Source organism: Aulonocara sp. 'chitande type north' Nkhata Bay, linkage group LG23 (genome assembly GCF_057382095.1).
Source record: "Aulonocara sp. 'chitande type north' Nkhata Bay isolate Kocher_YH1m ecotype deep benthic linkage group LG23, A_spYH_male_GT1.1, whole genome shotgun sequence".
Taxonomy (NCBI): domain Eukaryota; kingdom Metazoa; phylum Chordata; class Actinopteri; order Cichliformes; family Cichlidae; genus Aulonocara; species Aulonocara sp. 'chitande type north' Nkhata Bay.
In genome coordinates this window covers 11,490,334-11,504,124 of record NC_141365.1, presented here as the reverse complement: position 1 = coordinate 11,504,124, position 13,791 = coordinate 11,490,334, and the positions used below count along the sequence as shown (strand labels likewise).

General features: G+C 41.8%; 2 protein-coding genes across 4 annotated transcripts; one reads left to right on the top strand and one right to left on the bottom strand.

Moving 5' to 3' along the window:
* The first annotated feature begins 313 nt into the window (after positions 1–313).
* Positions 314–7,358, top strand: kiaa1614 (KIAA1614 ortholog). Of its 3 annotated transcripts, none has more exons than XM_086281822.1 (7): positions 314–441; positions 970–1,727; positions 2,699–2,774; positions 3,814–3,988; positions 4,258–4,346; positions 4,424–4,596; positions 6,580–7,358. In XM_086281822.1, exons 1-7 carry the CDS (start codon positions 377–379, stop codon positions 6,771–6,773), a joined length of 1,530 nt encoding a protein of 509 aa, XP_086137948.1. In that variant the 5' UTR covers positions 314–376; the 3' UTR covers positions 6,774–7,358. The 3 variants fall into 3 exon arrangements, with proteins under 3 accessions (XP_086137948.1, XP_086137945.1, XP_086137946.1); XM_086281819.1 differs by having other exon boundaries at positions 3,814–4,024; positions 4,255–4,346; XM_086281820.1 differs by having other exon boundaries at positions 3,814–4,024; positions 6,580–7,357.
* stx6 (syntaxin 6) lies at positions 7,229–13,255 on the bottom strand. Its single transcript, XM_086281824.1, has 8 exons — positions 13,043–13,255; positions 11,381–11,550; positions 10,256–10,350; positions 10,051–10,107; positions 9,779–9,907; positions 9,596–9,702; positions 9,122–9,216; positions 7,229–8,844 (listed from the first exon to the last, which is right to left on the bottom strand). The coding sequence occupies exons 1-8, from the start codon at positions 13,075–13,077 to the stop codon at positions 8,768–8,770; spliced, it is 765 nt and encodes a 254-aa protein (XP_086137950.1). The 5' UTR covers positions 13,078–13,255; the 3' UTR covers positions 7,229–8,767.
* Between the last annotated feature and the right edge of the window lie 536 nt (positions 13,256–13,791).

Here is a 13,791-nt window from a genome sequence, read left to right as displayed (position 1 = left end):
GATCATGACATGAGAACAGGTGGAACAGCACACCTGTACATGTTTCAGGACAACATGAAGGAAACTAATTTTTGTTAAAGCACAAAACCTTCTCTACTGTCCTGTTGGAAAATAATGAGGGCCAAAAGTCTGAAAAAGCAGAAATGTCCCCACAGAGTGGGTCAAACACACTGTGCTGATGTAAACAGTCTGTGGGCTCGTCAGTTTAATTAATCCTGACCAGCTGCTCCTGGTAATCCTCCTTCCTCTGTCCCTCTGACCAATCAGAGCACCTGATGTCATCCTCGCTCTTCACCCCTCCTCGTGTGTGTATGTGTTCAGCCTCTTTGTGGTTGACCGGTTGCCGCGGCAGCAGCAGTGTGAGGACGGAGTTCGTATGAAGCGTCGTTGTTTTCCTCTGAGAGGAGACCACAGCCTGCTGACCCCTGACACACACACACTGTGAGTAATACACACATGCATACATGCCGTGAGTAACACACACACACACACACACACACACACACACACACACGCCGTGAGTAATATATACACACACACACGTTGACTAACGAAGCTCAAACAGTTTTATGAAGAAGCTGTTCTTTAGTTCTGTGCTCTTAATTACATCATTATGACTTGGTGATTAAATTAACTGCAGAGCAGCTGACTGGTCACCGTTACCTTTAGTGACAAACACCTGAATCTTGTTTTACCAGATAATGGGAAAAACTAGAAATGGGTTAAACAAACACTGAAATCAAAACACTAAAGAAGTTATTTTTAAAATATATTTTTCTTCACAAAAATAATAAATTATTTTTAAAAAAAATAAGGCAAAAAAAGATTGTTTTATGATGAAACAAAAAAAATCGATAAATACTAAATAAAGGCTTCACTGACAAATCTGATTTTGTAGATTACAGTTTTATTTTTAACCTTCTCTCTAAAACCATTAAGAATCAGTTTTTACATGTCTCACTATTTCAGCCTGGGGTTGAGGCAATGTGATCAGGTGCAGTCAGGGGGTGTGGCTCCTCTCTCAGGAGGCTCATCCAGCAGCAAACCCAACACCGCGTCGGCCAGGCAGCGGCCAGCAGCATCTCCGACTCGTCGTCTGCGGTTTGAGGATGAGACGGAAAAGGAGGCGGAATCTCGTTACCTGGAGCGACAGCGGCAGAAGAGACAGACGGGGAACTGCGGAGTTGGTGTGGTGATGTCCAAACCAGACTTGAACCTGTACATCAATGGCACGGCGGAGGCAGGGCACGCGGTCGGCAAGCAGCCAAGGGGGCGAACAGTGGTGAGCAGAGCAGGTCAGAATCACACCTGTGAGAGAGGAATAAGATGCGGAGTCAATCTCTGGCAACACTCACCTGGAACTGACAAGAGGGGGAGCCTAAACAGACAGCACCTTAACCTGCGGACTGAACCAATCAGAGAGACCTACATCGGCTCTGTCACCAGTGTGGAAAAGGATGGGGCTTACACACAGGTGAGACGGCAATCAGTGGAGCTAAATGGAGCCCAGGTGACTTTTCATCAAGCCATGCCCTACGCTGGCCTGCCAACCAACCCCTATGCCCCTCACTCAATGGGGCTGTGTACTACCCACCCGCCCAAACTGCACAGAGAGCATCAATTGGGGCCTGAGCCTAGGGAGAGGAGAGGGCGTGAGGTGGAGGAAGATCTGAACAACATGATGAAGAACTCCTCATCCTCCTCAGAGAGGAGCGCAGACACAACAGGTGAGAACTTATCTCCTGAAAAACATTTGCCTACACACTTTGTGTTGAGCTAAGAAATTTACCTGCTAAATCACCACAGTAACTGGTGCTGAAGGCATCGCCTAGTCAGGATCAGGTGATGTTCAGAGTTTGAGTTTAAAATCAGCTGAAGAATTTCCTTTGATTCTTTTATGTGCAGCTTTATGTGCAGTCGATGAAGCTGCGGCAGCTCAGACTGAACATTCCTGTGTTTGTGTGCTGTTGCAGAAAATGTCTAAATGTTGTTCTGCTTGATTATGATCTGCTGCTTAGTCTCTTTCACACTGCTGCAAACACAGAAAACACACCAAGCATAACTGTTCAACAATTTACATTAATTCACGCTGATCTGATTTCCACATCTTCTTAATCACCCTGTGGGACAGGAAGCTTGTATGTTAATGTGGATTCACTGCGATTCAGATCTTAATTTTACCACTCTGTGCCACAAATCACCAGATTAAACAGCTACTGCACCGTTCGTCTCTCAGATTATTTATATTAGAATTTTATGTTCTTTACAGATTTTTATCTCTATTTTTATCATCATCATCTTCTGATAATGGCTCTAACTGGACTGGCAGGACTCACAGATATTATTTAGTGCAGAGGAAGAGTCACAAGACATATGAAATGCCCATTTTTATGTGAGCGCACTCAGAGCCTGAAGCCCAGTTTAACAGAGAAAGTTGATAACCAGTATGCTGACACCCATCATCTCTGACTGGGATTTTAAGTTTTGTTGAGCCAGCTAACACAGCAAAAGCCTGGATATCTTGAACTTCCTTGTACCTTCTGTTGTACCTCTAAACATAAACATGAGGCTACCATAAATCATTTTATTTAATCTGTGAGCAGTTTGTTTGGCCTCCAGAGTTCACTGCAGAGCTGCACATGATATCACATGCGCCTCTAAACACACCTTAACCTCTAGATTTCTAATTTGTTTACAGCTGAGAGTCATCCCCCGCCCACCTCAGAGCCAATGAGAGCAGAGCTCCACCAACTTGACGTTTCACTTCCTCCACAGTGAGTTTGTGTGATTTCATTGACAGCTGGTCAAGGAGATGAGCGTCACACCTGGATTCATGTGTTTCATGAGTTTAGTTGCAGCAGCCTAACTGATCGCTTATTTGGTTTAATTGTGTTTTGATCACATGCTCATCCCCGCTATTCAATTCAACTCAATTTTATTTATTCATCACCAAATCACAACAGTTGCCTCAAGGCGGATATTGTAATGTAGATTACATACAGAGAAAAACCCAACAATCATATGACCCCCTATGAGCAGGCACTTTGGCGACAGCGGGAAGGAAAAACTCCCTTTTAACAGGAAGAAACCCCAGCAGAGGGAGGCGCCATCTGCCGCGACTGGTTGGAGTGAGAGCAGCAAGACAGGATAAAAGACATGCTGTGGAAGAGAGCCAGAGATTAATAACAAGTATGATTCAATGCAGAGAGGTCTATAATGTATAATGTAAATGTGTGGACCTCCACAATTAACCTTAGTGTGTAAAAAGGACTCTCCATTTACATGAACAAATTGGAGTCTATTAGACAGATATGATACAACCCACTGCAGCGCAGTACCTGTAATACCTACAGCATGCTCTAATCAATCATTTTAACAGAAAATTATGGTCACAACAGTATTGAACACTGCACTGAGGTCCAGCAGGACAAGTACAGAGATGAGTCCACTGTCAGAGGTCAGAGGCCAGTAATGGTTTAACTACAGCCGATTATTAGAGATAGATTGATCATATTAACTCATTCACTGCCAGCCATTGGCAGTGAATGAGTTAAACCCATTGACTCATTCACTGCAATTGACGGCTATAGACGTCAGTGGCAGTGAATGAGTTAAAGATTGAAGCATTAATTAATGGCAGGACTTCTTTCAACAGTCTTGTAGGAATGGGGTCTAAAAGACACGTTGATGATTTAGAGGAAGCAATTACTGAAGTTAACTCAGAAAGATCAATACACTGTTTAAATCCAGCTGTGATCTCAGGTGTTTCCAGGTGAGGTGTCATGTGACTGATCTCATTGATCTGTGTTGCAGTTTAAGCAGCAGAGAAGATTCCTCCCGTCTTTCTCTGCGACGTTTTTTCTCCACCGTCACACTGAGCAGGACTCGAACCAGCAGCCTCGACCGCCTCTGCTCACGGACCCATGAGCGAACCCACCCCTCCCTCGCTGACTCCACCTCCTCAATTTCCAGGAACTCCTCCAGCCTGGTGAAGAAAACTTTATCTGTTGAGTCGCTCAGTGTGGTGAGAACATGAATTATCTATCTATCTATCTATCTATCTATACATACATACATACATACATACATACATACATACACATATATATATATATATATATATATATATATATATATATATATATATATATATATATATATATATATATATATATATATATAGATATATATATAGATATATATATATATATGGTGAGACTACTTCTTTAACCTATCTGTTTCCTGTCTGTTCAGCAGGAAGTACCACTTTTCCAGTCAAGAAAGTCATCTTTGGAGCTGAAGAAGAAGAAAGATCGTTCTGCGAACTATAAACCAGCTGCTGAACAGTAAGACACACACTTCTCTTTTCTACCCTGATACTCAGACCAGCCCATCACAGCCTACCCACCTGTTTGTCTCTCAGGTCCTTACCTGGTAGTCTTGGCGTCGAAGACATCAGTTGTCCCTCTTCAGTTTGCTCTGTTGGGCGGATTCTTCAGATTTGCCCTGATGGGACATTTTTATTGGAGCTTAAGCGACCAGTGGGTCAGACGTTTGGCTTCATCATCAGCAGAGGAAGAGGACGACGTGACACTGGTACTAACTCTACCGACACTTCCCCTAATACTTAATATATATAAGTATTTTTCACCTTACTAAATGGTAAATGGCCTGTATTTGTATAGCGCTTTTACTAGTCCCCCTAGGGACCCCAAAGCGCTTTACACACCCAGTCATCCACCCATTCACACACACATTCACACACTGGTGGAGGCAAGCTACAGTTGTAGCCACAGCTGCCCTGGGGCAGACTGACAGAAGCGAGGCTGCCATATCACGCCATCAGCCTTTCTGGCCAACACCAGTAGGCAGTAGGTGAAGTGTCTTGCCCAAGGACACAACGACCGAGACTGTCGAACCGGCAACCTTTCGATTACAAGGCGAACTCCCAACTCTTGAGCCACGATCGCCCCACTGATACTACTGATATCATCTTAAATACTACTCACATTACTAAATATATCGACTCACTAATATGCTGGGGTCAGGGAGATTCTATCTGGGGACTTTATTGTCCTGCTGTGGAACAGTGACAGTAATGTAGAAAATGACAGTTCCCACAATGAAATGAGCGTGCGGCACCACCAATAGATCACAAAGCACATCACTGCCTGATGAGCCAGTCACAGCTGTTCCTTGCACCATGCAGCTTGAAGTTTCCTGGATGTACTCCAGGAAAATGACACTGCATTAAACAACTGCACAAGGATTGGATCACTGCCACATTTGTCCCGCCTTTCCACACAATTTAATTTGTTCTGATTGGATCTCATTTTTATTTATTTTTTTCAAAAGTATAAATACATTTCATCATAGTTTTTGTCCTTGTGCATCAGTTTTTAATTAATTACCATGTTGTATTGTCAGGAAAAAAAACGGTTATCGACAAAAACTATGCCGAAAACTATAGGTCAAAAAATGTAACAGATTGAGTGTATGTAAGCATCACAAATAAAACTACAATGTTTGGAAGACTTGTGTTAAACATTCCTTACACTGTTTAAATAAAGAAAAAAACTACATTTTTATAGAGGGGTTAATAATTCTTTCCATGTAAGTGTGAGAATTTTAAAATGAATTCTAAAGTCAACTGGGACCCAATGTAAAGAAAATAAAATGCAGGTAATGTGAGCTGGCATCCCAGAGTGTTTCAGGAGTCTGGCTGCAGCATTCATTATTGCTTGGAGGCATAACAGAGATAATTTGTCCATGCCCATAAAGAGAGCATTTCAATAATCTAAGTGTAATGATACAAATGCATGAACAATTTTCTTCATTTCAGAGGAGGCAACTATAGCTTGCAATTTAAAAATGTTCCTTAAATGGAAGAAACAGGAATGGGAGATCAATTTTATATGTGAGTCCAAGGTCAAGGATGAATAACATACAACACCAGAGGCCATAAGAAGATCATTTATAACCTCCACTAAAGCTGTCTCTGTACTGTGAGGAACTCTGAAACCTGACTGAAACTCTTGAAATAAAAGATTCCTCTGCAGATAATCATTTGGCTGTTTGGCAACTACTCTTTCAAAAACAATTTAGGTGAAATGAAGGTTGGAGATTGACTTATATTTAGCTAAGACAGCTGGGTCAAGTGATGACTTTCTAAGTAACGGTTTAACTACTGCCAGCTTTGAGCAGTCTTTTAGGAATGGGGTCTAAAGACATGCTGATCATTTGGGGGAAGTAATTATTGAAATAAAGTTAGAAAAATAAAAATAAAAACTCTAAATAAATATCAACAGTATTGAAAGTAGCTGTGTATGTTATGAATAATTTTGTTTTGCAATAGTTAACATTTTATTTGTGAAGAAGTTCATGAAGTCATTACTAGTTAATGTTAAAGGAATGGTTGGCTCAACAGTGCTCTGACTTCTTGTCAGCCTGGCTACAGTGCTGAAGAGAAACCTTGTTCTTTTTTTCTTCAATCAGTGATAAATAGTAAGACGTTCTAGCTTTATGAGGGCTTTTTTTTTATAGAGCAACAAACTACTAACAGTTTGATGTACATTACAGGTGTGTATATAGAAGACATGAACAGCAGCACTGGGAAGCTGTATGCTGGCCTGCTGGCTATTGGAGATGAGATCCTGGAAGTCAACGAGGAGAAGGTGGCCTGCCTCAGTCTGGACCAGGTGACAAACCTCCTGATCAAGAACCAGTCTGTCACCATTCGGGTCCTTCGACACCAGAGGACACGTTCAGAGTGACAACCACACTGCCTGACTGAAGAACCAGTTGCCAACACTGAACCTGACTCACCTGTTTATGGCAGTAACAGAGTTAAAGCAAAACTGCAGTCTATGTCTTACACTTTCTCATGATGAGAAGCTTCTTGTTTCCTGTTAAATCACTTTGACTTGCTGGTGTGAATATTTGTTTAATGCCATGCAGTATTTGTCCTCTGAGCTGATACTGTTTTTTTGTTTTTTCAATTTTATTTTATTATTATATTAATAATATTATTGGGGTTTTTTTCATGAAGTAGCTTGGTTTTTTATTTTGTCTGTGTTTGTTTTGCTTTTGTTAAAGAAAAAGAAAAATATTGTTTAAAAACAAGCTGGAACCTGCCAAAAGAAAATTATTCAAAGTGAAAAACTCATTGGTCAATAATTGAAATCAGTCAGACTGGATTAAAATGTACCTTAATCAAATGGTCAAAGTCTGTTTTCTTTTCTTTTCTTTATTGAATAAAAAAAAAAAAAAAGCTCGAGACATATCATACCATCGGTCACCAGATAATACTTTTATCAATCACTGATCTGTAACAGCTTTCTCCATTCGGACACTCATTATTTATTCTTGTTTAGTGTGAGGAATAAAGTTTTGCGGAAACATGAGCAGTCTGGTTAATCTTTAGTGTAAAAGCAGGTGAAATTTTAGGTTTGTCACAATCTTTATTTCAGTTTGTTTTGCGTTTCAGTCAGACATCAGAACACTGAGATCATTTATTCAGGAAACATTTTAGCGGCCCCATTTTAGCCACCGTCACGCCGTACCATAAACCCGATATCTAGGACAATGTGACTGGCTGTTGCTGCCGTCATCCATTTTCATGTTTTAACTAACTTGCTCACCAGCCTTCAGAATAGTACACTAAAGGAGCCACAGGAAGTCATCCACAGGTCAATAAGTCACTCAATATGCTGCACATGTGATAAATACAGGAAACAGAAATAAAAAAGACAACAAAATAAAACGGTTTCAGTCAAAAAACAAAACAGGAATTTTAGTGTTTCTACTTTAGCTGTAAAGTACTGCCATGAAGTTCAAACTGAACTAAACCAGTTTGAACTGAACTAAATGTGAGTTAAATTAAAATTAGTATTCAACACAACTGGATAAAAGTGTCTTTAAAGTGGACCTGCTCTCCTCACTTCCTGTCGTGTGTCTCCTGCTCCTGTGACGGATGTTTGTATTAAAGTTTCTAATAATTAGGTCACAGTGCATACCCTCCTGAGAACCAGCCTATTCATCATTTCCTCTCTAATGTACATTTGTTTTTGGTCTATATGTTTTGAATTATTTGTTCTACCCTACTAAGTCCTGACGTACTAAATAGAGGACATCCTGGGCTTTCCATTGAGATCTCATGTGTCTGGGTGGCCTCTTTTAGCTCCAAAAAGGAAGGAAATCACAAAAAGATTCCTTTTTCCTTGTTTCTCAGGAGGATATAGTTTTCCCTGTGAGCCAAGAGCTCAGACTGCTCTCAACATTTTTTCTATTCTTGAATCTGGAAGATGCCACAGAGAGAGGATAGAAGCCCCACCCACCTGCTGTTCATACCTTCTGTTTATGAGGGGCAGCCAATAAGACTGTCTTGAAGTGTTGGAGGATAAATTGAGGGGCTGCACCAAGGCCTAGTATCAAATAAAAGAAGGATTACTTTGAGCTGTGACTCACGCAAAGCTACTGTGCAAAGGAGCAGAATAAGTCCACATTAAACTCGAGTGAAACTTGTTATTTTCAGTTTTAAATAAAAAGAACAACCAATCAAAACCACACCAAACATGACCTTTGACCTCTGAGGTGGTTCTAACAGTTAAACACTCAAGGAACCAAAAGTGCTGTTCACTCCCGATCAGCATGAAGAGTCCATTAGAGTCTAAATAAAGTTCAGCACAGTCCAAAGAATGTTCAGTAGAGTATAAATGGAGTCCAGTAAACGGGATTAAGATTTCATGTCGATAGGTGGAGGCATTGATCAGAGTATAAAGAAAAGGAGAATGATGATGAAGAGGATGGTAAGCAGCACGCCGATGGCACACCACTGACGACGATCTGCAAACACACAGAGTTAATAAGATGAGTACAGGTGAGTGCACCTCATCAATACAGGTAGTCACACTGACTCCAGCTCAGTTCAATCCGCAGAGGGAAGAACTACAGCAAGATCAATAATTCCATCATCATCATCAATAAATCCAAATCAGCTTAAAGCTACAAAATTTCCTGCCCTAATTGATCATTTCTGATTCATCAGCTCTGAACATCTAAAACCCTGCCCACCCCTCTGAGTTAACTCATATCTTGTTTCATGTGCTGTTGGGCAGATTACCGCTGGTCATGTGGGACACCTTGGCGAGCTTCTTCATTACGTTGTCCAGTTTGGACTGAGTGTTGTCCATCTCATGGCCAAAGTCATCCAACATCCTGCAGGAAGGACATCAGTAAGTCTCTGACAGGTGCCTCCACTCCCCCCTCACCTCTTTGCTTATTACAGGCCAAATAAAGTTCCAGTTCAATTAAATTTTATTTGGAAATTACTATATCAGAAACTAAAAGCTGTCTGAAGCTTTTTCATATACAAAAGAGCAGACAATGAGCCACTATGGTGAGGAGCAAGAACAGGAAGTGACCTTTAATCGTCACATAAAAAAAAACACAACAACAAAAACAAACATAATGCCTTTGAGAAAGCACCGACATAGGGATCACAGGAACTTTAGTTTACCGAATCACCTTTACCACTCTGACATTTTGTAGTCACATGACGTTCCCACCCACCCCTCTTACTACACTCGGTTCTTACACGGCCTGCTCATCCAGCTCCATGCCGATTCGCTCCGACATGTTCTTCAGGACTCCGATGGTTCCCGACACAAGTTCCAGCTGCTCATCCTGCTGCTCCGCAATCAGCTATCAGAGACAGGAAACACTTTAGCGGCATTGTAAAGGTGGAAAACTTGTTTAGGTTTCTCAGGTGTTCTTGTACCTGCTGCTGGACCTGCTGTTCCTCGATGATCTGAGAGTTAGCGTTCTGTAGCTGGTGGTCCAGTCGGCTGTACTTATCTGCACCAGGCTGCCATATGGGGCCCTGAGCACCACGTTCACCCAGCAGAGCCTGAAGGTCACAACAACAGTTACACGTGCACCAAGACCAGGTATACAGGAGGACCCCAAGAGGATCCAACTGAGATCTTGTGGTGCCCTGAAGGTTCTGCAGTCTCGGGTAATGGATCACCCGTAGGCAGGTGTGACAGTTACCTGTTTGTTCTTTCGGTCAGAAGCAGCAGGTGGAATCGACATCTGAGCTTTCATTTCCTGCAAAACAAACACAGCAGCAAATCAAATCGATCAATTCTGGACATCTCAGGTAATCAATCACCTGAACGATCTACCTTGTAAATTATTAGAATATGACTGGGTCCTTCTGTCTGAGCCATTGATCTCCTGTTGTCAATAAAGTTACCTTGACGGCAACCCGCATGCTGTTGATGAAGGCCTTCCTCTTAGACAGCTCGGCAGCATCCAGGTTGAACTTCTTTGGGTTCGACTCGACAATACGTAAACTTACCGTTAAGAAGAATTATCTTATTTTCATATAAAACATGTTACATAATGACAATGTTGGTGACGTGACCTCAACTCAGGGGTGGCATGTAGCCCCCTAATGCATGCTAAAGATGAAAGTAAAACCTAGTTCAGCTCAGAGAGCATATTTAACAAAATAAGAAACACATTTTAATATATTAGCTGAAGTTAATGACGAAAAATCACAACAACAGTTGCTTTATAGTGTTAGGTTAGGTAAAGGCCCGAGAAAACTGAAAAAAACCCAACAATCAGACGACCTATGTGCACGCACTTGGCGACAGTAGAAAGGTGGAGGTTTCTTCCTTTTAACAGAAGGAAACCTCCAGCAGAACCATGCTCAGTAAGGGGTGGCCTTCTGAGAGATCAGTTAGGGATGAGGGGATGAAGACAGAACCATGCTGTGGAACAGAGCCAGAGAAGCAAAAAGAAAAGTTTGAAGCCTAACCCTAATCTTAAAAGTAGAAATAGTGTCTGTCTCCTGAATCAAAACTAGAAGCTGGTTCCATAGAAGAGGGACCTGTTCTAATAAATTCAACACGATCACTTACTCTGTCTTCACAATCAGTGATTGATTGGAGCCAATTTCAGTGTTTGTAAATATGTAATTAATGATTACTAATTGATTGATCTGCTCTCAGCATGTACGAGGAAACGGGTGTCAATCAGCAGCTTCAGATGCAGTGGGAGGGGAGGAGTCTGTTAACCCTCCTCTTCTTCATTAAATTGTCATCAAACAGACTCTAACCATTTATGAACCAATCAAATTGCTCCATCTCACCTTGTGCACCAGGTCTATGTGAAGATTTACAAACAAAACTGTCTTCACTGTCCAGGGTTTTGAGGTGATACACATCTCCTCTTCTTCTTCATTCTTTCTTTTTCCACAGCTGAACGAATCAGCCAATATCAGATGCTCTAATCATAAAACTGTATTCACCTTTCCAGTACGCCTGTATATACACCTGTGCGTGTTTCTGCTGGCTTCACATTTGAAGGATATTGATTGTCTCGTCAAGGTCCTCTAGGTCCCACTCGATGGAGCGCAGGCTGTTCCTCAGCTCATTGGTCGTCCAGTCTATCTCCTCCTTGGAGGCTCCGCCTCCCTCCACCATCAGTTCGCTCCATCTATGATGGAGGCTCTGAGCAGCGTTGACTGCTTTCTGCACCTCGCTAAAAAAACAAAACAAAAACAAAAAAACAAACAGGTGAAGTTGAGCTTCAGAGGAACCTTAATAGCACAAACCAGAAACAGAACCAGGTCTATCTGCTGCAGGGTGTTTTCATGTGACGTAAGGTAACTGGAAAACTAAATAAATACAAAACTGGAGGGTCAACTTTATGGATCGTTTACTGATCAGTGTTTAAATGTCCAGCAACAATTTCAGTCAAATCTGCACAGCCACCCGGTTGTTATTTTACAGAGCCAAGGAATCAAAATGTTTTTAAAATCACATGGCTCACTATCTGTACTCTGCCATGTCCCCCATTCTCCATGCAAAATATGAAAAAGAAGAAAACATGTGAAGGAACTGATTATGTCAAAACAAAAAGCTACTTATAGAAAGGAACCTATTAGGGTGAAGTAATGTTACACCTGTAAACAGGTTATATATCACTGATCAATAAAATCAAACATCTCATCTGTAACGTTCAAACAGGCTGAAATCAGAAGCGATATAAGCACAAGCTGTGGTCCTGTGTGTGAATCAGGAGGAGATACAGGTGTTCCCTCATGTGACAAGTGATTAAGGTGCTTGAGAGGCCAGCCTCGCCCACCTGAGATCAGAGGTGAAAACGTCTTAAGCCTCTGAAGTTTGCACAGTGTATTATACAATCATCATGGAGGTCACTTTCATTTAACATGATGCAGTTGCTGCTGTGTGGTGGTTTATACGTTCAAGGAGACACAGTTCACTTTGGGATTCATTGGGAACATCATGAGAGAACACACACCACACCCCTCACAGATCACTGAGGAGGAGCATCATAAAAGTTGGAGACACCAAGAGACCATAGAAAGTGATCAGGAGAGCGTTCTGCGATTGGCTGCAGACACTATAAAGCTGTGGTGGAAACGAAGCCAGTGCACAAAGTGTTCTCCACCACGGATCATCCTGATCTCGCCTGCTGCACAAACTGCTTCACCTCCACAACATACAGGAGGTCTGTGACTCTCTGATAAACATACACCTATCTGGAAATGTCATCATTACTATTAATAACAATATTATTATTATTCACCCACTCATTCATTAATTCTCTGTCGCCTATCCAAATGTTATTATTATATTATTTTAATTGTTGCTGTTTCAGCTTCATTCCACCTGCTCCAAACAGAAGCTGGTAAATTTGATCTAAATAGAGTCTCTCACTCTTTCTCATCATCATCATCGTGGTACACACAGACGGTCTAAAACACCTCCTAAAACTTTAATCTGATAAAAAACACACAAAGCTAACAGGCTAACATGCTAATAAACTAACTGTGAAGACACGTTTATGTTAACGTTAGCACGTTAGTTGCCGTGAATCTGCTCCGGCACACACGTCGGTCTCACTATTGACGGAAACAGATCAACGATCAGATCGATTATGGATCAGCTATCACCTGTCCGCAGGCTAATGTTAGCTGCTAGCCCTGTGTTAGCGACGCGGTTCTGACCCTTTGACGACGAAGAACGGGTCTTCCATGGACATCCCGCCGGCTCTGCTCACTCCATCACCCACTTTCTCGTAACCGAATCCGCGGATTCTGATTTCCGCCGGTCCGTCCTCACGAAGCCGCTAACGGAGCCGCTAACAGGCTTTGTTTACACGTAGCACCGGAAACAGCTCCGCGATGGCACTCGTCTTCTTCTTCTTCTTCTTCTCCGACTCTTACTACAGTTTCCAAACAAGAAAACAGTGCCACCAGCAGTTGCGGGGAAATAACATTTAATTGCAATATTATACAGTGGTCCCTCGCGATTCACCTTTCGCGGAATCGGTGTTTCGCGGATTTTTTTTTTGTGTGTGCAATTTTGCATGATTTATTTTATTTTATTTTTTTAAAGCGCATTGTGTTCTCCGTCCTGATTGGCTGTAGATCATTGATTGTCAATCAATCTCGTGCCGTGGTCCTGTACAGTACAGAATGAGTTCAGCTTGTCCAATTTACATAAATCTTCGATCGCTAGTAGTGTGACTCTGAAGTGCATTATTGTATGTTTGTTTTCTCCCCAACAAACACAACAATGTCGATGAAACGTTTTGCACCGTCAAAGGCAACTGTGGGTGCCTTTGGTTTCATTCTATAATACTGGACTTATTTTTCTACCAAGGTTTCACCTTTGAGGGTGTTTAAACAAGAGAGAAGAGTGTGAAAATGGTCATGCCTGTCTGAGAAAAGTGTATAAAGTGTGTAGTGAGGGC